At 36.1% G+C, this 21,095-nt stretch overlaps 1 protein-coding gene across 5 annotated transcripts in view; it reads left to right on the top strand.

The window, feature by feature from the left end:
* The window catches only part of tbc1d30 (TBC1 domain family, member 30), a 122,679-nt gene that overhangs the window by 41,975 nt on the left and 59,609 nt on the right, over positions 1-21,095 (top strand). For all 5 annotated transcript variants that reach the window (XM_039770030.1, XM_039770029.1, XM_039770033.1 and 2 more), the window contains 5 exons: positions 6,629-6,694; positions 8,510-8,635; positions 9,368-9,553; positions 12,042-12,210; positions 15,797-15,965. In XM_039770030.1, the coding sequence (XP_039625964.1) occupies positions 6,629-6,694; positions 8,510-8,635; positions 9,368-9,553; positions 12,042-12,210; positions 15,797-15,965 (716 nt within the window). The remainder of the gene's footprint in view (positions 1-6,628; positions 6,695-8,509; positions 8,636-9,367; positions 9,554-12,041; positions 12,211-15,796; positions 15,966-21,095) is intronic.

Here is a 21,095-nt window from a genome sequence, read left to right as displayed (position 1 = left end):
ACAGCGGAGAAGCCGTGGATTAAATTAAAAAGGCTGTAGTTATCAGCAGGGAGGCGTGAATCCCGTGGCGAAGCAAGGAAGGGAATGTAGAGACTGGAGCGACGGACGGCCTTATATAGGCAGGCAACCAACAACGTGGGAGGCGTTGGGATGGGGGACCCAACGCCACCTCACACAGTGACCGAGCTGCAGGCTATGGATGTATATATGTACGTAAGTAGGATACAGTTAGTGTTGGGAATCCGTGTACCAAATTTCTTGAAGATGGGCCCATAAGTAACAAAGACTGTTGAAAAGTTCGATATGGCGGCCGACAGTGGCATCATACCACCGAAATAAGTACGTACATTGGTTTCGGTTAGTGCAGGGAAGCCGCCTACCAAATTTCGAGAAGATCGGGCCATAAATAAGAAAGTTCAACATGGCGGACGTTGTCGACCGTTATGACCGTTAACGTGTAGAATTTCGAAATGAAACCTGCTTAACTTTTGTAAGTAAGCTGTAAGGAATAAGCCTGCCAAATTTCAGCTTTCTACCTACATGGGAAGTTGGAGAATTAGTGATGAGTCAGTGAGTGAGTCAGTCAGTCAGTGAGGGCTTTGCCTTTTATTAGTATAGATAAGGATGAGCAAATATGTAAATTGTTAGGTTTACATATCCATTATACTCCTAGCTTGAGGATTTTAATGTATTGAATCTTTCATAAACAAAGATATTTTTTCAGGATTGGCTTATGGATTGACTGTGATGTTGTTATACCACTGTAGTGACTTCTCACCACTACCAATAATGTCTGAATTGGAGGTAGGCTTATGTTTTCAGTGGTACAATGAATTGATGACTGGTTGTCTTCAGTAAAGAGTTACTCTCCTCCAGGATTAATGATCACCAAATTCAGCCATGGAGATTTTCTGATTTTAGGCTTTAGCAAGAACTCTGAGACATGAATTATATGAGATGAGAATCAATGTAACAGTAAGGGAGGCAGACACAGAAGGTACAACACGTAAATAGGTATATTTATTGCAAAAAAAAAATACTGTTCATTTAAAGCAATATCAAAAATGCAGACAAATACTTAAATAAGCAAATAACATGGAGAAAAAGAATGTTTATTAAAAGCACAAAACAGTTTTAAGCGTCACATTGCACTCGTCCGTAAAAGAAAGAGCGATATTAAAAAAAGTTATTTTTTTTCAACTGAGTCCCAAGTAGTTAGCCCTCAAGTTTAAAGAAAGAAAAAAAATCCTCCTTTGCCTGCTTTATTTATTAAAAAAAGACTGGCTTGCCCTGGTATAATAGGCATAACTGTTCACTCACATGTAAATCACCCTTCAGCTACTTTAGTCCTGCACATACTAAAAGGGATGTGCCTGGCCTCCTCTTGGTCTGAACCAGGGTTGCTATGTCCTCAAAAAATTCATAGCCTAAGGACAGCTTAAAAATTGCATATTTACACAAATAGCTGAATACTTGAGGAAGACAAAGTGACACACTGGAAAGCAGGGGAAATAGCATAAAGATTAATGGGTTAGGTACATACCATTGAATAGAAGGAGAAGGAGTGCCAACTTAAAGCAAAACATGGCAATAATATGGAGGAGGGGGTTGAAAAAAAATTCAAAATAACCCATTGTTTTTAAAATAGTAGCCCAAAAAATGTAAAGCATGAAAGCCCACTTTTCTTGCAGACAGAGATCAAAAATTGCCCAATTGAGCAGGAAAATTATGGACTTGGCAACAGTGGTCTGAACTGAACTGCCTAGCCTAGTGAATAGATGGGCCTTATTTTCTTTTCATTATTGAGACGGTGCTTGCAAAGATCTGAATATAAATTAAAAAAATAAGTATTATATAGTGATCCGTTTTCTTCCCAGTAGATAAAACAAATAAGACTGCACACCAAACAAATTTTTCAAAAAGTAGTTGTCATAGTTTGATTTCCTGTGCTGTTTGGTAGAGGCAATCTCACAATGAAGCAATGCATCATGAACTAGAAAATACCTGACCATACATGGTGGCCATCTACAAGCATTACCTTTGTAATCTCCACTCTAACAATGTTTACTGGGCGATCTTTGATAAAATATGTTTAGGATATTTTGGGAAACTAACTACAGTTTTTTTTTTCCTATTGCCTACCTTGGTAGGAACAATGAAATAGTGTCTTGATGTGCCACAGGAGGTAATGTGTAATGTGAATGACTTCTTCCATGACCTATACTTCTTTGTGTGGCCATCCAAAGGACAATTTACCACATACTGTACAGGTAGACCATCACTAATGTCCATCCCTATAATCTGGTTCTTTTGCTAATTTGGCATAGATTTCAAAATTCCCAGTATTCCCAGACCACTGTAATTTCAAAATTAACAGGTCACTGCACCCACCTACTTCAATCTGCTTTGACTGGGCTACTTCTTTTTATAGCTTTCTTGTTTTCCTACATTTACAGGAAGGAACCACTTAACAGCCACATATGGTTCCGAGCAGGTGGTTGTAAAGTGATTTCCATCATTAAACACACCCACAAAATTCAGACAAATATCCTTCCTCAGTAATAAGTTGTCCAATTTTTTTTTTTTTTTTTTTACCAAATTCTTCAGCTGTCTTCACATTTGCACTTACTGCCTCACCACTCACCTTCATGTTGCATAATTCAAAACACTTCTTAAAGTGCTTGAACTGCCCTGGGCTAGCAGTAAAGTGAACATCATAATCGGGTGCACCTTTTTCTTTTTGAACATTTCAAATAGACTCTGTTCCTTTGTCATGATCTTCATGGTGCTGAGAAGGATTTCATTGTGGATCTGGTATTTTGATCCAGTTCATTAGCAACTTTTTTATAATATAACGTGGGTCCTGAGTCTCATCACTTTGTTAAACTGGTTAAATGTTTGTGTGACATGATTTATGCAGTGGAAACTCTGAGAAGAACCAGGCTGCAGCACTACATGGCGCTCCTACTTCACAACACACCCACTACAAGACATGGGCATTCGATAGTTGTTATTCCTGAGCAGAGGTGGGTAGAGTACCCAAAAATTGTACTCAAATAAGAGTAGCATTACTTCAAAATAATATTACTCAAGTAGAAGTAAAATGTAGTCATCCAAAAAATTAGTCAAGTAAGAGTAAAAAAAGTATTTGGTGAAAAGACTACTCAAATACTGAGTAAGTGATAATAAATGATTTATTTTTTAGAAATGTTGTAATAAGACACAAAAATATAAATGATGTACAAATTCTGCTATTTCCAAATAATAAAATAAAAAATGAGTAAAAATAAATAACATCTTTACAACATAAAGATGCACAAATAAAACAAAGTTCCAAATCTCAGTTTTTCCACAACAAAGCTTTTGAAGCCAATACCTACAGTAGGTAACATGTATGTTTGAAAAGTGCAAACTACTTACAGTGACAAGATATCCTGTACACTGACAGTATAATCTGCATATTCACTTGCCCTCCAAATAGCACAGCTGATTGAAAACAACATTAGAACAAGGCAGCTTGTGCATGTACAAGAAGTCTCACTTTACCTTGACTGTCTGCGTCTGTGCATGTTTGGTTAAAATGTGCTTGTTCTTCACTCAGTGAAATGATGGTTAAATTTGAGCAGGTGTGGGCTCGTATTTTTCATGTACAGTGGAACCTTGGATTGCGAGTAACTTGGTTTGCGAGTGTTTTGCTAGACAAGCTAAAATTTTTAATAAATTTTGACTTGATAAATGAGCGAGGTCTTGCAATGCAAGTAGTCTGTATATGCATTGTCTGCCAAGCATCACATGGGCTCTCGTCAGTCGGCATGCCTCACTCATATAGTCAACATCTGTACAAGCGTATACTGTTTACTAGGGATGGGCGATACCACTGTTTTTGAAATCGATACCGATACAAGTATTTTACGTGTCAGATTTTTGATATTGATACCGATAAGGAGTATTTTTAAAAAAAAAAAGATAGGAATTTGTTTTCAAATGATGATAGTGTTTAGAATGGATAATATTAATGGGCCAGTCAGCATTTAAATGAACTATCACAACACAGTATTAAGGTCACCATAACAAATTTATTACACAATTTATATTGATAGAATGAACATGGCATGTTGTTTTCTAACCTGTTTACTCTGGACCAGGGCTATGGGAGGGTGCCGGAGCCTATGCCAGCTGCCATAGGGTACAAGGCAGGAGCAAACTCTGGACAGGGTGCCCATCCGTTACAGGGTAAACACACACTATTGCCAAGTTAGCTTTGCCAGTTCACCTAACCTGTTCATCTTTGCACTGTGGGAGGAAATTTACACAGCCACATGGACAACATGCAAACTCCACACAGGAAGGATCTGGGCAGCAAAGAATGAACATGCAAATGTAATAACGGTAATATTAACTTTTATATTTTCATAAAGATTTGGTTATTCACGAATGTACTTAAACTGATCTCCTTAGAACACTAACATTTACAAAAAAAAATATTCCCACATTTGCATTTTCTATTATATTCTGCCCTTTCTGTTTTATTGAGAAAGATTTTGTCATATTAGCTTTACATTTAGTTACTGTAAGTTTCAAATTTGTATTTAGAAAATATAATGTTGACATTTTTACGCTTAATACTATTTTGCCTCTACGGGTGCAAGGCAGGAACAATTCCTGGACAGGGCAACTGCCCATCACATGGTGAACTCACACACACACACACAAACACACACACAAACCAGGGGCCAATTTAACCTCATCACTCCAACTAACCTGCCTGTCTTTGAACTGTGGGAGGAAACAGCAGGAGCACAATAGAATTTTAATAATACAAAATTAAACAGAAACATATTTTATTACACTAGATGCTGTTTCTAATGCAATTAAAGTACTTTTAAATCCACTAAACTTGCAAAATAATTAATATATTTATTAACAGTTACTCAGGTCCTTATTTTTTGGAAAGAAAAAATACTTTTAGTGAAAGTTTTTATCTTCAAATTAGGCACAGCTAGTATTTTGCATAGTTTTAAGACTATTTAAAATTCTTATTTATGTATATTCATTGTACTGTACCCTTCGTTAGCAGAAAAACAAAATGGACACAACTCATGACAAAATGCTCTGACAGTTGTGCTTCACTATTATGAGTCCACCGTTATGCTAACAACGTGCTTTAAGTTTCATAAGTATTAATGAGTGATAAACGGTAAATATTTTATTCAACTAAGTTTTTAGTAAATTCCCTTCTACATAATCCTGCTAGCAGCAGTTACCTGAATAACATCTCATGCATCTTTGAAAACTAACTGCACCCCTCCTTATCTGGCACTAAGTGCAGCTAAATCATCAGGCTTCAGACTTGCATTGCTTTGATGTTTTACAAACGTCTTTCAGCTGAACAGCATGTGTGCTTTTTAACTGTTTAAATGGGTTGATTGTTTTGCCACTATACCGCTTATTCTTCTCACAAATATTGCGGCTGTATTCTTTTTCCATCTGTAAAAAGTAGCAGCATACAACTCGGTCTGCCATTGGCATACAGTCTGTGCTTGAGCAAGGGGCGTGGGTTTATGGCGCTGTTGCGTGACAACGCGTCTGCTCATTTCAGTAGTGATCGCGGAATGTGTGTTAATACATTCTACACCTTTTGTATGACCCTTGCTACCGTATCTTACAGAAAAAAAGTAGTAATTGATATTTTTGAGTGGTACTCGATATTAAATTAAATGAGGGTGTCTGGGCTTTCCCTTAAAGATAGGGTGAGAAGCTCAGTCATCCGGGAGGGGCTTAGAGTAGAGCCGCTGCTCCTCCGCATCGAGAGGAGTCAGATGAGGTGGCTCGGGCATCTGATCAGGATGCCTCCCTTGTGAGGTGTTCCAGGCACGTCCGACCGGGAGGACGCCCTGGGGAAGACCCAGGACACGCTGGAGGGACTATGTCTCCCGGCTGGCCTGGGAACACCTTGGGATTCTTCCGGAAGAGCTAGAAGAAGTGGCCAGGGAGAGGGAAGTCTGGGCCTCTCTGCTCAAGCTGCTTCCCCCGCGACCCGACCCCAGATAAGCGGAAGAGGATGGATGGATGGAGGATGAATTGATATGGTTAGCATTGAAACCTTACAGCTATGAGATAAGTCTGACATTTTGCACTGCTGTCTTTGAGGAGTGCATACACTGTCCTTGTGCCCTTATGCCTCTTTTTTACAGCTACTCCAGTTTCTTTCCACATCTTAAAGATACACAAAGTATGGGTGCACATATGCTTTCAAAAAACTTCAAAATAAAGTTGTGGAAAAGCACAAGTGGGTATAACAAGATATCAAAAAGCTTTCAGAATCTCATGGGGCACAGACAAAATTATCATTAAGAAGCTGATGGGATGAGTCCACCCAGGTGGTCTCTGCTCAGAGTTCAAAATTGATTCATGCTTTAGGCCAGTTGTTGCCACAGTAAGCAGAAGTACCCATGTCATTGTAAAGGATTAAGTGGATGTACAGTAAAATCAATTGAATATTTTTAGATTTCTGTTTAACTTCACTCATTAATGTTAAAACTGATAGTAGCTTAAAAACTGTAGCAAATGCAGCTTTTTTAAACAACACCATGTAACCCTCAATTTATTTATTTTTTTCAAATTTTAGTGGTACGATGCTCTTAAAGCCGTTGCAAGATTGCCCACAGGGATACCGAAGGAGTGGAGGCGAAGAGTAAGCATCCCGCTTATTATTTTTATCTTCATTGTTTCATTGTCTTATTATTTTGTGTTTTCATTGAACTTTAGTATTTTTACAATTTCAGATTGCCATTTATTTTGCTAAACTACTACAACACATACTGAATAAACATTAAACTTTTTTAGGTGTTTTATTTAAGTCAAATAATTTAAATGTAAATAAAGAGTAGTCACTAATGTACTATAATTACAACCTTAATATGAATTACAGTAGATTCAGATGTTTCATAAAAGTGTATTAATTCTTAGTTAAAAACATTTAATTTAAAAGGTAATGAAATATTTTAGTTTAGTTTTATTTTTATAGTTTTTTTGTCATATTACACATACAATGACTTCTCATTTTATCCCTTAGTAGCAGTTTAAAAATGCAGTATTAATGAAAAGTAACAATAGCAGTATAAAACACATTGTGCACATTAATATTCCAACATGTAGTACAGAAAAACTGTCCAGCATAAAATACAATATACAATAGTGTGGAAAAAATAAATACAGTAATTTATCAGTCTCAGTTTTGAGGCGCCATTGGGCTTCCTTCGTGTGGTTTCAATACTGCTAATCTCTGGCAGTGCCCATTGGTCCCACAATGTCAACATCCATTCTTTGACATTCACTGGAAGGTTCTTCTGCCACATTAACAGTTACCCACAATTTTAACACGGCACACTCTGTGCAAATCTTACTTAGTATTCAAATTAGAAGGAGTTTATATACTTATGTAGATATATCATATAGTGTTAATAGTCTTAATTTTCTGAATGTTTTTCTCACATTCTCGTGCTATTATGCCATTCACTCTTACTTTGTTTCACATTATAAGCAGTATTTATTTAACACAGAGCACAGGTGTATAAAACTAGCTCACGTAATTTTTTTTTTTTGTAAAAAGTTACTACATTATTTATTTTAATTTTTAAGCCAGTTTGTTGAAATTTCTGTTTAAATTCAACTTAAACTTGTATTTATGGAGACACTTTCCATTCATACAATTACAGATATTGTTAAAATTTCAAAGTTGCTAGTATATTGGAATGATGCTATGCATTTTAAGAAATTTCTTTTTGTAATTAAATTACAGTTCATAAGATTTCAAAGCTTTGAATAATCATATAATTTTGCAGTACTATAAAAGATTATCATAATGCTTTATAGACAAGAACAAGTTAATAGATCATTTTTGACAAAGCTAGTTATTTAATAAAGATGGTAAAAGAATAAAAATACATACTAAACATTAAATTGTGTTCACATTTGTAAATTATTGCACAATGTCAAATTAAAAAAAATAAGTATATATACATTATATACATTCTTCATATTGTGTGTGAACTCAAGAGCTGATGGCTAAATGTTACTTGTCTCTTCATATCACATAACACACACACTCATACTAGAGAAGTAAACTGACCTGACACACACACATGTGAGATATTTAAGAAAGTCTGAGTACCAAAGAAAACAAATATGAACACTGGGTAATGCACAGACTCCACACAGACTTTGATTCTGCAAGTAATGAAGTCCAGATTCCTAAATATGTCAGGCAACAGCATGATCTGTTGCATCACCATGCCACCATTCTGCTAAATGTGTCATGTCTAAGTGATACTTTTTATATGTTGGTGATATAATAACTTGATTAGCCATAGCTGTGGTAGATGTCCAGTTTCATTGCATTTTTTCTTGTCTCTTGTACAAATCATGTTGTAACAGATAGACTATTTCCGATACAGAGAGGCTCAGGCTATGAAATATATCTGATCTTTTTGGAATTTTTCTTTTTTAGGTTTGGCTGACATTAGCAGATCAGTATCTTCATAGCATTTCTATAGACTGGGACAAGACTATGAGGTTTACCTTCAATGAGAGGAGCAATCCTGATGATGACTCAATGGGTATACAGATAGTAAAGGTATGCCTTACTTTATACAGAAACATATTGAAAGAGAAGTATAGTTATTTCACTAAATTTACCACTTTAATGCCTTGTGTACATTTTGGTTTGAAAAATGTGGGCTGTTTATATGTGAATTGCTGTGGACTCACACAATAAAGCATCTCAGTCCTAAGATTTGCACTACGGTGAACTGCCAGTGGCCAGCTGAAAACCTGCAACATCTGACTCTGAAGTGATTGCCTTGTAGTGTGAGCTAAATGGAGAGTTCCTTGAGTCAGCCGTGCAGAGACTATCTCTGAACCCTGTAAGCAGAACACTTCCTGGTGACGACAGCAGAATTCTGTTTCTGTGAGCCCCCATCTTTTCAGTGTAGTTTCACTACTACACTATGTATGTTTTTTCTTGAAAGGAGATCTCAGTTTTTGCTGAAACTTAGTTGAGCAATAGTGCTTTCTTTTGAGGTGAGATGGCAGAGGACGTGTTGAAACATCTAAAGGGAAGATAATCTGATTTAACAGATTACATATACAGTGGTGCTAATAAATTGGTCTTAAACATGGCTCTAGAGACTACTTTCCTGTCATAATTATTAACTATGCCTCCATGTCCAAGCAAATCACTAATCATATATTGCATATTGTATTCTGTCAGAATTAGCAGTTAAATATATATGCATATTGTTTTCTCTATTATATATATGCCTATATTTGTCCAAATATCCCAGCTAAGTTTTTTCCACTTTGCTAGGATCTCCACCGTACTGGATATAGCTCTTATTGTGGACAAGAAGCTGAACAGGACAGAGTTGTGCTGAAACGGGTGCTTCTAGCATATGCCCGCTGGAATAAAACTGTTGGCTACTGCCAAGGATTTAATGTCCTGGCTGCTCTTATTCTGGAGGTTATGGAGGGCAATGAAGGTGATGCACTAAAGGTTTGTACTGTATTTTTGCTGCTTATTATAATAACAATGGTTTAAAAAAATCTGTAGATTTCTTAGTGTGTATCATTTTAATAAAAAAAATTCTCTTTAATGATCTGGTAATACAGATACTTTCAACTTCCTTCATATTTTAAAAGGTAATGTTATTTTTCTCTTTCACTTCTCTGTCCAGAATGAGGGGCTCTGTAGCTTTCAACTTCCATAGTTTGTTTGATCAAGGCATGTTGTTTATAAGCTTTTATTTACTTAAATGAATTAGAAGAAGAAAAACACTTGCCAATTAATTTTGGTAAAAAGTAATTCCAGTACTATTTTATTGTTTCAAAACAGTATTCATGTTGTAGTTCTTGTTCATGTTATCTTTATCTGTTAGTGATTTGTCCATCATTTTGTTTACAAGTTGAAAAAAAAATCTCAAAATGTCTTCATGAGGCCATCTGGAATTATTGTAACTTTGCCAGGCATTTTTGATTTTACTTGTTGCCAGTCCAGGCTAGAAATTCCAATTTCCTGTCATTGACAATGTTAATCTTATTTCTGTATAAATTCTCTTGACCCCCTCCCCCCCAAAATACTGCCCTATCCTGCTTATAGTGTCCTATCCTGCTTATAGTATTGATAGCACTGATAGCTTAGAGTAAGACATAAATTAAGCGCTATGTATTATTTAGAAATCAAAACGAACCTCTGATATAATTGTTTCCTTTTGTATTGCTCATAAAGCAATGAGAATCTTCACACTCCCACTATGACTGCAGGAAAACAAGAGGAAATGTCTTGGAAAGCACTGCCTCATCCTGTTTATAATAATGATTACGAGGAGATTTGGCAGGATGCTACATCTAATTCAGTGGGTATCCACTAACAAAGGAATTTCAATTAATAGGTATTTAGGGGTAAAAAAGTAGGGCATTCTAACGCAGCTCATGTCTCATTTCACCCCAGTACTGAAAGCAATGTCCTGGAGAAATGGGGTGTTCAGGTTTATGCTGACAAAGGCTGTCTGCAGAATCAAAGTGAAAGGAGCAAGTTCAACAATGCTCAACTAGTGCTTGTCAGGCACTGTAGCTATAAGCATATTAAGTTTCACTCAACTGATTCTGTACGAAAAGTATTTCATAAATACCCCCTCTCCCCCCCCCCCTTCTTATCTGGAGTCTAGTGTAACAATTCCCAGTGGCCACTGCGCTGCTCTTGACGATTTAATCAGCACTCCAGACATTTTAAGTAAGAGCAATGACAAACATACCATCAAATGTAGCAACTGCTGAGTTTCCCACCCCCCCTCCTTAAATACGTTCAGATAACCATCTTATTATCTCTGTAGATTAGTTTTTATGTTATAGCTGTGTTTCTCAACATTTATAGACTTGGTACCAGGTTTTGCCTTTTTAGGTTTCTTGATAACCCACAGACGGCATTTGAAGTATGGGGCCCAGTGGGGTGGGTTCCCCCTCTTCGTGAATCGAGCATGATTAGAAGAGTGGGGGTAAGGGGGTCACCTTGGTGAAACAAGCGTAGTTAGAAACGGGGTAAAATGTCACAGCGTTGTCGATCACTTTGGCAGACTGGGTGTGCATCACATGTGGCAATAAACCTGAAAGAAACGAATTTCCTTTTTTTTATCAGTGCCTATCAGTTGTCCCCTGTATATCATCATTAAACTTGCAATACCAATTAACGATGAGCATCAAGTGCAAGTTTATAAAAAAAAAGCCAAACACTGATTAAACAGAATGAAGACTGATGTTTTTCTTTAGAAGATGGTAATAGAGATGTTGTTTTTCAGAATGCAGTGATTTTGAGTGAATAAGAGTAATTATAAGTTTTTTTTTCTTAGTAGGCATTTATTCAGATCCACTGTATATTTAGGCAGTAGTAACTTTAGGCTTTTATGCTAATGGAGAGTTGAAATATATTTAACAACAAGCAGCTCAAGTGAAGTAATAATATTAGGCCCTGGTTGGAAAAAAAAAAAAACAAATACAAACATAGTATACAGAAAAGCACTTAGATATATACAGTAGTACTTTTTAAAATCACAGGTGGAATGCGTGCCAGCAAGAACTGACAGAAGATAGCTCATGATGTATTTTATACAGACAGTAGTAATAGTATTGTTCTGTGCAGGTAAATTCCTACTTGCATTTAACCTGTTGTCACTCTTTGGTGCCATGATAAAGAATGCATTTGAAAAGTGTAGATAACCAGAAGAAAATAAGTAGGGTAGTTCAGAGTAGCACCTTTGGAACGTTCAAATATTGACATAATAGCATTTTAGAAAGTTGAGGTAAATAGGAAATGACACGTTATTCTGTGCCAACTGACCCTTTCTTGTTGAAACTGTTAAAATGTTCCTTTGCATTGTATGCATTGATGTTTAACAAAAAAAGAAAACTTAAAAATCCTTTAAATGTGAATGATTGATGATTCAGAATGCAATCTGGTAAAAATACTTTTTTTTTTTTTTTTAAATCAGGTTATGATATATTTGATTGACAAAGTGCTTCCTGACAGCTACTTTGCCAACAACCTGAGGGCTCTGTCAGTCGATATGGCTGTTTTCCGAGACCTACTAAGTGTCAGGCTCCCCGATCTCTCACAGCACCTGGATAATCTGCAGCGGGCTGCCAACAGAGACAGTGGAGGTGAGTCAAGTAGCCAATAAACATAATGATCAAAACATGCTGAACAGTATTACACTGTACTTACTGTAACCTTGTCCTGGCGAAAGTACTTCAGAAAATAAAAAAAATGAATAGAGAGAAAATTGTTATCATAAATTGTGCTCCATAATTTTCAGTAGACACTTGCAGCAGAAATAACACCTCTTAAAAGATTTGTTGGGATTTTGCTCTGGAAAAAAGTGATAAGAAACCTTGAATCAAACTGGTGATCCTCTGGATGAAGAAGACTAGGATGAATAATATGGCCACGTGGGAGACCACTTTTGAAGAAAGCCTAGAACAGCATCAGGACAAATGAGAGGGATTGTTTAAGTTAATCCTGGAAAACACTGTGGATAGTCTGTGGAAAAATAAGAATTTGCACCTATAGAGGGAAAGCCAAATGTAATATGACCACCTCATTGTGAACAATTATTATAAAAGTAAAGTTGAATAAATCACACTCTGCAGCTGCATGAATATAAAAGGTAACTTATTTGTACAGTACTCTTATAAAATAATCATGTAGTATTTGATCTATGTGTTCCTAGCAACCATTTATCACTGCATTGTTTTCAAAAGGTTTTTCACTATTGTTGTATGTGTGTATATTAAGTTCCTCTCCTATAACACACAGACATACAGCTTTTAAACGTATGGTTCTTACTGTTATTCAGAAAAGATAATAACATTTAAGTTATGTTAATTTGTATATACTTACTAAGAGCTGGTGCCCTCACATAGTCCTATTCCATTTAGAATGCACCTGCTCTCACATGTAAACTTTATGTACTCGCCAAATGTAAAGTGCTGGCTACAAACATAAATGTTGCAGTGTCATATAAAACATGTGGCCTTTTATCTTTTGATTGTTTGGATCTGTTAACTTTGGAAAGCTGTTGAAACTCGGGGAAAAGATCTCTTCTTTTGTGATTCTGTAATTTTTTAGGTTAACCAGCAGACAGTTTACCTGACAATGATGCCTCCTGGGAAAAAAAAAATATGGATGTGAGAAAAGGGTTAATTAGATTTAGGTTAGGAATGCCTAATCTGTATTTTTTTGTTCTGATGGGACAAAAGTCAGTGTTGATTTGGCATAATACTACAGCAGTGCTGCTGCCCTCCAGGTGACTACATGTATCAAAATGGGTTTTTCTGACCTAATCCATTAAACAGAGAGCAAAGCTCATTTTTTCACATAGATTATATTACTGCTTTTGAACAAACTTGATGAATTCTTACCATATTAGCCTTATAACCGAAGGAACAATTTGTTTGCCTCTCTATACACAATTCTTCATCTCCAGTTTCTTTTTTCTGACTCTTTGGCAGGCATTTCTTCTGTTACTGCATCCTTGCCATCTTTGTCCGCCTTTAAACCTAATCAGTCACTCTGGATGAATAGCCTTTTGTGCCTCCAAATAGTGTAACATATTTGGGGACTGCTATTACAGCTGTTTGTTTGAGGTTGCCTTAATGCCTTTTTGCTTTTGTCTTTACAAGAAGTTACTGCATCTTTGATTAAACATTTTTCTTACTAATATCGCCAGCTGAAGTGCAGTACTGGTTTTGTTTCTTGCCCTTAACTTTAACAGCAGGTCCATCAACACCCTTTATGTAAGTAATTTGTATTATAAAATAATCCATGAGAATCTTTAGCTTAAAAATGACTTGTTTAATTTTCTGTCCTGAAAATCTGGAGCATCATATGAATTTAAGCATTTATTTAATCTTTTGAACCATTGGTAGCATGCCATAGTTGTAATGAAATGTTATAATTTGTTTTATGTTTCTCCTTGATGCAAGGTTCTTTTTTTCTTACATTCTTGTAGTATGTCGCTGAATGAATTTTGTGCTGTCTTTATTGATGGTAAAATGCAGGATCCTAAACACATATAGTATATACCAGAACAAACACATATTCATAATAAGGGCTCTGATCATAGGTGGACAAAGTGAAAATGCATATTGTAGTCTGCTGGGCTACTTGCTTTGCAAACCTGGTTGTTCAACTATGCTTTCTGGTAGTCCAGTTTTATATATGGGGTTGAGGGTTAACTACAACGTTCTATAACAATGTTTATTTATAAATTTGTTTTGCTTTGTACATGAATGCATAGCATTCCATCTTCTACTGCAATATAAACATGGTTGGTATCTTGGAAGGGAATATTTTAGTAAAAAGATGAATTTTAAAGGATTATGTCATGTTATAGAATATTTTATCAAAAATGAACTGAGTACTGCATTAACAGTGTATTCTCAAATTATGTTTCAAGACCAGACCAATTACTTTTTCTGTCAAAAACATCATCAGTTTGACCTTCAGGGTTATTCTTCATTAAAATGTATCACGCTTCGACTATTAAGTGGGTCATCATGTTGTAAAGATTTATGCCTGAAAAAGTGTGCTTACACTCGGTGTAAATGGCGAGAGGATTCAGTTAACTTTTGGCATTCTTGCAATTTTGCCTCAGTTGCTGTAAAGCTAATGCTATTGTTTTTTTGCTTGCTTTTTGGACTTGCTGCACAAACTTGTTATAATGCTCACTAATGGTTGTGTGCATGTTAGACTGTGGCAGTCTATGGCAGTCTGGTACACTATAAGCAGATGCCTTTAAAAGTGACACCAAAGTTAAAATCACATGAGAAGAATTGGATCTTTTGTTTTTATTAGATCGTTTTTGAGAAAAATATTGCATGAAACAAAGATCTGAAACATCTGGTAGCCCGCTGGGCTTTGTGAGTCTGTAGTTTGGTTGTTCAAAATTAAATAGTGGCTGTCCCAAGCATCCAGGCTACAGATTTGTTCAATCCTGCTATTATACATAATGCATCACACATGCTGGGAAACCCATAAACCAAAAAGTGCATAGTTTATTTGCTTGAAACTTTAAACACTTCTTTATGACAATTTTATACTATCTTTTTAAATCCCTTGTGGGTTCACATGAAAACCTGTGCAACATTGCATACCCAGCCTACCTGGAAGTGCATATTTCTCTGAATGGCCTTTCCCATGATTCCTTCCATTTTTTTTTCTACAAGAGTTCTTGGCGAGTTTTTTTTTCCTTATCTTCTTAGGGAGTTAAGGCTTGGGGGCTGTCAAAAACAGGGCCCATTTAACCCCATTGAGGTGTTTCTTGTGTGATTTTGGGCATTACAAGAAATAAACTGTTGTTTTTGACAGCTGCTAGTCCCTTGGGGTTAGGGTTTAAAACCCTTCATTCTCAAATTTACAATTAAATGTATATAATTTAAAGGGCTACAGACTTGCTGTGCTTCCACAGTCCAGGTCACAATTTCATTAAATGGAACTATGATTTTCTTACTGGCATTGTTTATAACTCTGATACTGTAATCTTAACTCCCTGAATTCTAGTCACTTCATTTTGACAGGTAATAGTCAAAATTGAGTGTAGGTATTTTTATTATATATTTTACTGGTAAGGTGAAGCCTCTGTTTTTCTTTGTAAGTAATTTTATACTTATAAGTGAATGCAGCTGTAAATCAAAAAGCTCAGGGTGCTAAATAACTAACAGTTTTTTTTTACCTCCATTTTCTTAGGAAGTTATGAGCCACCACTTACCAACGTCTTCACCATGCAGTGGTTCCTGACCATGTTTGCTACTTGTCTTCCCAAACACACTGTTCTAAAGATCTGGGATTCCGTGTTTTTTGAAGGATCTGAGGTGCTGCTACGGGTCGCCCTAGCTATTTGGGCTAAACTTGGAGAGTAAGCAGCTTTTATAATAAATATACTAGGTACACTTCCAGTAAAAAGCTTTGAGCTACATAGAATAATTACAGAAACTGTATGAGTGAGAAAATGCAACATAAACATAAAAAATTTGAAAAATAGATAAAAAAAAAGACATCACATTGAAGATTTTAAAATATTATTGTACATACATAGAGTGTTTGCAACGTGGTTTTAAGTTTAATTCAAGCTGTCCTCAATCTAAATTCTCATTCTAAAATTAATCATTTTGTAGGCAAATAAGGACAATTTAATTTGCACAGAAGATATGTGACAATACATTAACTCCAAGGTAGAACAAGTGGGAATAAATTAAATTTGTAACATTTTCAACTTATTTAGTAAAATCAGTATAACATAGCAATATTAAATATCCTCTGTATCAACTGTGATGAGAGCATGTTGTGCTAAAATGATGAGTCCACAGCCCTGATATAAATGTTGAGACTCAGTTGGGTTTCTCAAATACTGGTAGGTAGATCATTGTATAGTTTTGGGCCCCTACAACTCTCTCTTTTTCATTAGTTTTATGTTTCTGTGGAATTTAAAGAGGCCTGCATCTGGACTAAAAAAAATTTGTTCAGTTGTATTCATTATTATAAGTAAGGAATCATTCAGTTAGAAAACAACTACATTTTTCTAAGTACTTTTTAAATAAAAAAATTACTATTACATATGGACAGGCACAATAGCATAGTGGCTAACATTTTCTCAGTTTTCTCCAGGTGCTCTAATTTTATTCCACAACAGAAATACTTTAATGTTATGTCTGCAGATTTGCTATGAATGAATGTGGTTATGTGACTGAAAGTGCAATTGAATGACTTACTGTATGATTCCATACAGGACAGTTCTTAAAGTAGGCCCAGTACTGATAGGATATGCTGCAGCTGCCTGTGGTCTTAAAAGTGGAAATGCATGGATGTATTATAGTATAAGTATGCACTAATCAAAGGTCTCCAAAAGTTTAGATTAAACACCTGTTCTCTATTAAGCAGTAGTTCAGATTAGCTTGAAATAGTCACACACTCCAGCTAATATTTTGTGTTTTGCATATACAGGTACAGCACATTTATAAAATTAAGCAATTTCCAGTAAATGAACCTTAATACCAATACCTAATTAAAATTATATGCTTCCAACATGAGCAAAGCACAAATTGAGAGTTTAAAAGATACTGTGGCTTTGCACAGTTTCCGTGGTAACTGCTGTTTCCTTTTATGTCTGGGGGCATCTCTGCACTGTAATGAAGGCACCTCATGTGCATTCTGCAGCCACCATAGCAAAAGGGTTTATGTAACTAAGGAACTGTGATCGTGGTTTTAGATTTTTTTTCCATCTTGTTAAGCAAGACGAGCTTGGTACAAGTAAGTTAATCATTTTCCATTTATGCTTTTAATGTGATGCTGATACCTTGAGGTTTAACAGGAAATTTGTCTGTCTTAGGTTTTCTTGCAAAACAGAAACAACAGTGCCATTTTTACATGTGACGTTCTGTTTTCTGAACAGAGCCTGAGATTAGAATTTATTAGAAGAGCTTTAATTGTGTCATCCGATATATTAGTATTTTTTTAAAAATATACTTTCCACGTTGATTTGTTTTTAAAAGATAATTCTTAAAATTAGAATTATTCATGTAAATCACTGCTTTGTATTGTTGTTTCTTAATTTGCTGCATAAATGATTTATTACACTAAACCCGTACAAAGTGTTGTACAAAATAAATATTAATAAGATGTAGTATACTGGGTGGCAGCAACATGCATAGTGGGCTAGGCTGATTCATTTTTTGATACTCTTTACTGGTTGCTACCCACGCTTGAAAATTGTAGGCTCTGTAATTGGTTTTCAAGAAATAATGGGAACCAGACTTAAGACAGAGCTCATGAAAGGGCATTCAGAACGGTATTAATTCTAAAGAGGATCAACTTCTCATTGGTGCAGAGTTTCCCACTGTTTGATACATTCTATTACAGTGCAAAGGAGATCCCAGGGCTTTGTAAAGAATCCAGAAATAATTTAATTTTCAATATCTATAGTATTTACATCATTTCAAAGCATTTTACTTCGTAGTTATAACCCATCACATAGAAATATTAATTGTTATAAATTACTTTCATAGAGTCTATTACCAGTGTGAAATTTTAAGTTATCTTTAAAATGTAAATTCTATTCAGTTTTTATGGTCCTGATTATAAACTATTTTACTTGAATAACAGAATAACATCTGGTAACATATTTATTCACCAAACCAAGGGAGTTTTTTTGGGTATTTGTCAATACTGAATATATATGGGGTCATTTACTATGGTATGTTTCAAAGTAATCCTGCATTTTACATCAGTGTAATATTTCGTGAAATGCTGAAATTTCCATAATTTAATTCAGAGTCATTAGTGGAGATTGGGTACTGGAGCCTATCCTAGCAGTATTAGAAGGAAAGCTGGCAGCATCTCTGAACAAAGTATTTGTCCATTGCAGAGATTATTCAGATTAATGCCCACAGAAGACCAATCTGGAATCGTCACTTAACCCAATCTAACCTCCCATAAATCAAACTAAGGACACCAGATACATGATGCAGCAGCGCTACCCTCTGTAATGCCCTTTATGTTCCTGTAAAATTTTTCATATAGCAGCATTTCTTCAGCTATAATCATTTACATTGCAAGTATACTCTTTCATATTGTATGTCTCTGAAGAATTGTTTTCCCATGTTATCTCTTTGAGTCCCAAAAAAAATAAAAAATACACAGCATGAAGAATCTGAGGGTCACTGTGCTTATGGGTAATTTCAAGACCCAACAGGAGTGGAGAGAATGGGAATACAAACGTATGCTTAAATTCAACACTCTACAAAATGGTCTGAATAGAGACAAGAGTTTTATGACCAGATATGTGGACTAACAGACTGACTGACCAGCTGACTACATCAGTGGCCTATCTTGCAGACAATGCACTTCAAAAAAAAAACTTATAGGACTTTCTCTAGTGATGGTTATCTTATCTCTACATTTTTATTAGTTCATTGTTCTCTTCTTTCAGGGTTAGTTCACCTCAGGTGTATTAATTTTGTCTAACATTTGAATAAAAAGGTTGTTAAGATGAAAGAAAAAAATCACTTTGCAGTCCCAATATAAGCTAGAGAATTTTTCATTTTCTTTGTTACACCTTACGCCTGATGAAGCTTGCATTTGTAATCGGTTTAGTTAGCAAATAAAAGGTGTCATTTCACCCTACTTTCTCCTATATCAATCTTTGGCTAAAACAGTACAACACTCTACTGCCAAAAAAATGTTATTTTGAAGCTATTTTTAAGAAGAAATTAATTATATAAATTTGAATAATTAACTAGACAAGATGCAAAGGTGTAGGTAGAATATTAATTCTAATAATATTGATTCTTCTGCATAGTATTAAGTGAAGGCTCATCCAGTTAGTGAGGTCTTCTTTAACACATTATTTAGCCTTTTGTGTAATTCTAATATCTAAATATATGAACAAGTGGGAAATTGTCAGCTGTAAGCTTACATGTGTGACCATCTTATACTCTTCATAGAGCTTCAATACGTTTAATATGTGAAAGTGATATGAGAATCAAAATCCCATGCAGCTGCACCCTATAAAAAGGAAGCAACACCACCGCCATCTTGTTTTCAGTCTACAACGGGCGACCAGATGCGCAAGTTTAAACCGCCTGATTGGCACAAAAGCACAATCTTATCCCACACAGCACAGTCGCGACTCGCTCAGCTCTTCCTGAAGACATGTCCTGTACACTCCCAAAAAGTGCTTTCCTGTGGTTTCCACCACAGCCCTGCTTTTCATTCCTCATAGCTGTCCAAGCAGCAGCACGACATGTCACAATATGTAAGCTGGGCGCTACAAACAAGACCCAAGCGACATTGTTATAAGCGATGTATACTTTGTAGTCTCAAAATTAAAACAAGTATATATATAATATATATTATATATAATATATATAGGGTCACACAGGCCGCTACAGGCTTGACAAAGGCACCTTGGCTGCCATTAGGTATCAGGATGAAATCCTTGGACCCATTGTCAGACCCTATGCTGGTACAGTGGCTCCTGGTGCATGACAATTCCTGGCCTCATGTGGTGAGAGTATGCAGGCAGTTCCTGGAGGATGAAGGAATTGATACCATTGACTGGCCACCACACTTTCCTGACCTAAATCCAATAGAACACCTCTGGGACATTATGTTTTGGTCCATCCAATGCCACCAGGTTGCACCTCAGACTGTCCAGGAGCTCAGTGAAGCCTTGGTCCAGATCTGGGAGGAGATCCCCCCCACAACACCATCTGTCATCTCATTATAAGCATGCACCGATGTTGTCAGGCATGTATACAAGAACACAGGAGCCATACAAAGTGCTGCGTACAATTTTGAGTTGCTGCAATTACATTTTGGCAAAATGGACTAGCCTGCCACATAATTTTTTCACTCTGATTTTTGGGGCGTCTTTGAATTCAGGGCTCTGTAGGTTGATCATTTTCATTTCCATCAAACGATGTGGCATCCTTTCGTTCCTAACACATTACCCAGTCTATATCAGTATAGATATCCAGGAGGATTTCTTTTTCCCATTGAGATCTGATGTGTTTTCAAAGTGTTCCTTTAATTTTTTTGAGCAGTTTATATTATTAAAAGGCAAAGCCCTCACTGACTCACTCATCACTAATTCTCCAACTTCCTGTGAAGGTGGAAGGCTGAAATTTGGCAGGCTCATTTCTTACGGCTTACTTACAACAGGTGGGCAGCTTTCATTTCGAAATTCTACGCGTAATGGTCATAACTGGAACTTATTTCTCTCTATATACTGTAATGGGGTTGAGCTCGATGGCCGTGGGGGGCGGAGTTTCGTGTGACATCATTACGCCTCCCACGTAATCACGTGAACTGACTGTCAACGCAGTACATAGAAAACAAGGAAGAGCTCCAAAAAGCGCTGAGGAAAACATGCATTATACAATTGAGAAGGCAGCGAAACAATAAGAAGCGAGCGAGTGACACATACAAGCATATTCATGAGTGCAGCTACTTCGGAAACAAAGCACGGTGTAAACCTAAAGTTGAAATT

This window comes from Polypterus senegalus, chromosome 11 (genome assembly GCF_016835505.1).
Source record: "Polypterus senegalus isolate Bchr_013 chromosome 11, ASM1683550v1, whole genome shotgun sequence".
Classification (NCBI taxonomy): domain Eukaryota; kingdom Metazoa; phylum Chordata; class Cladistia; order Polypteriformes; family Polypteridae; genus Polypterus; species Polypterus senegalus.
This window is presented reverse-complemented; position numbering and strand designations above follow the sequence as displayed.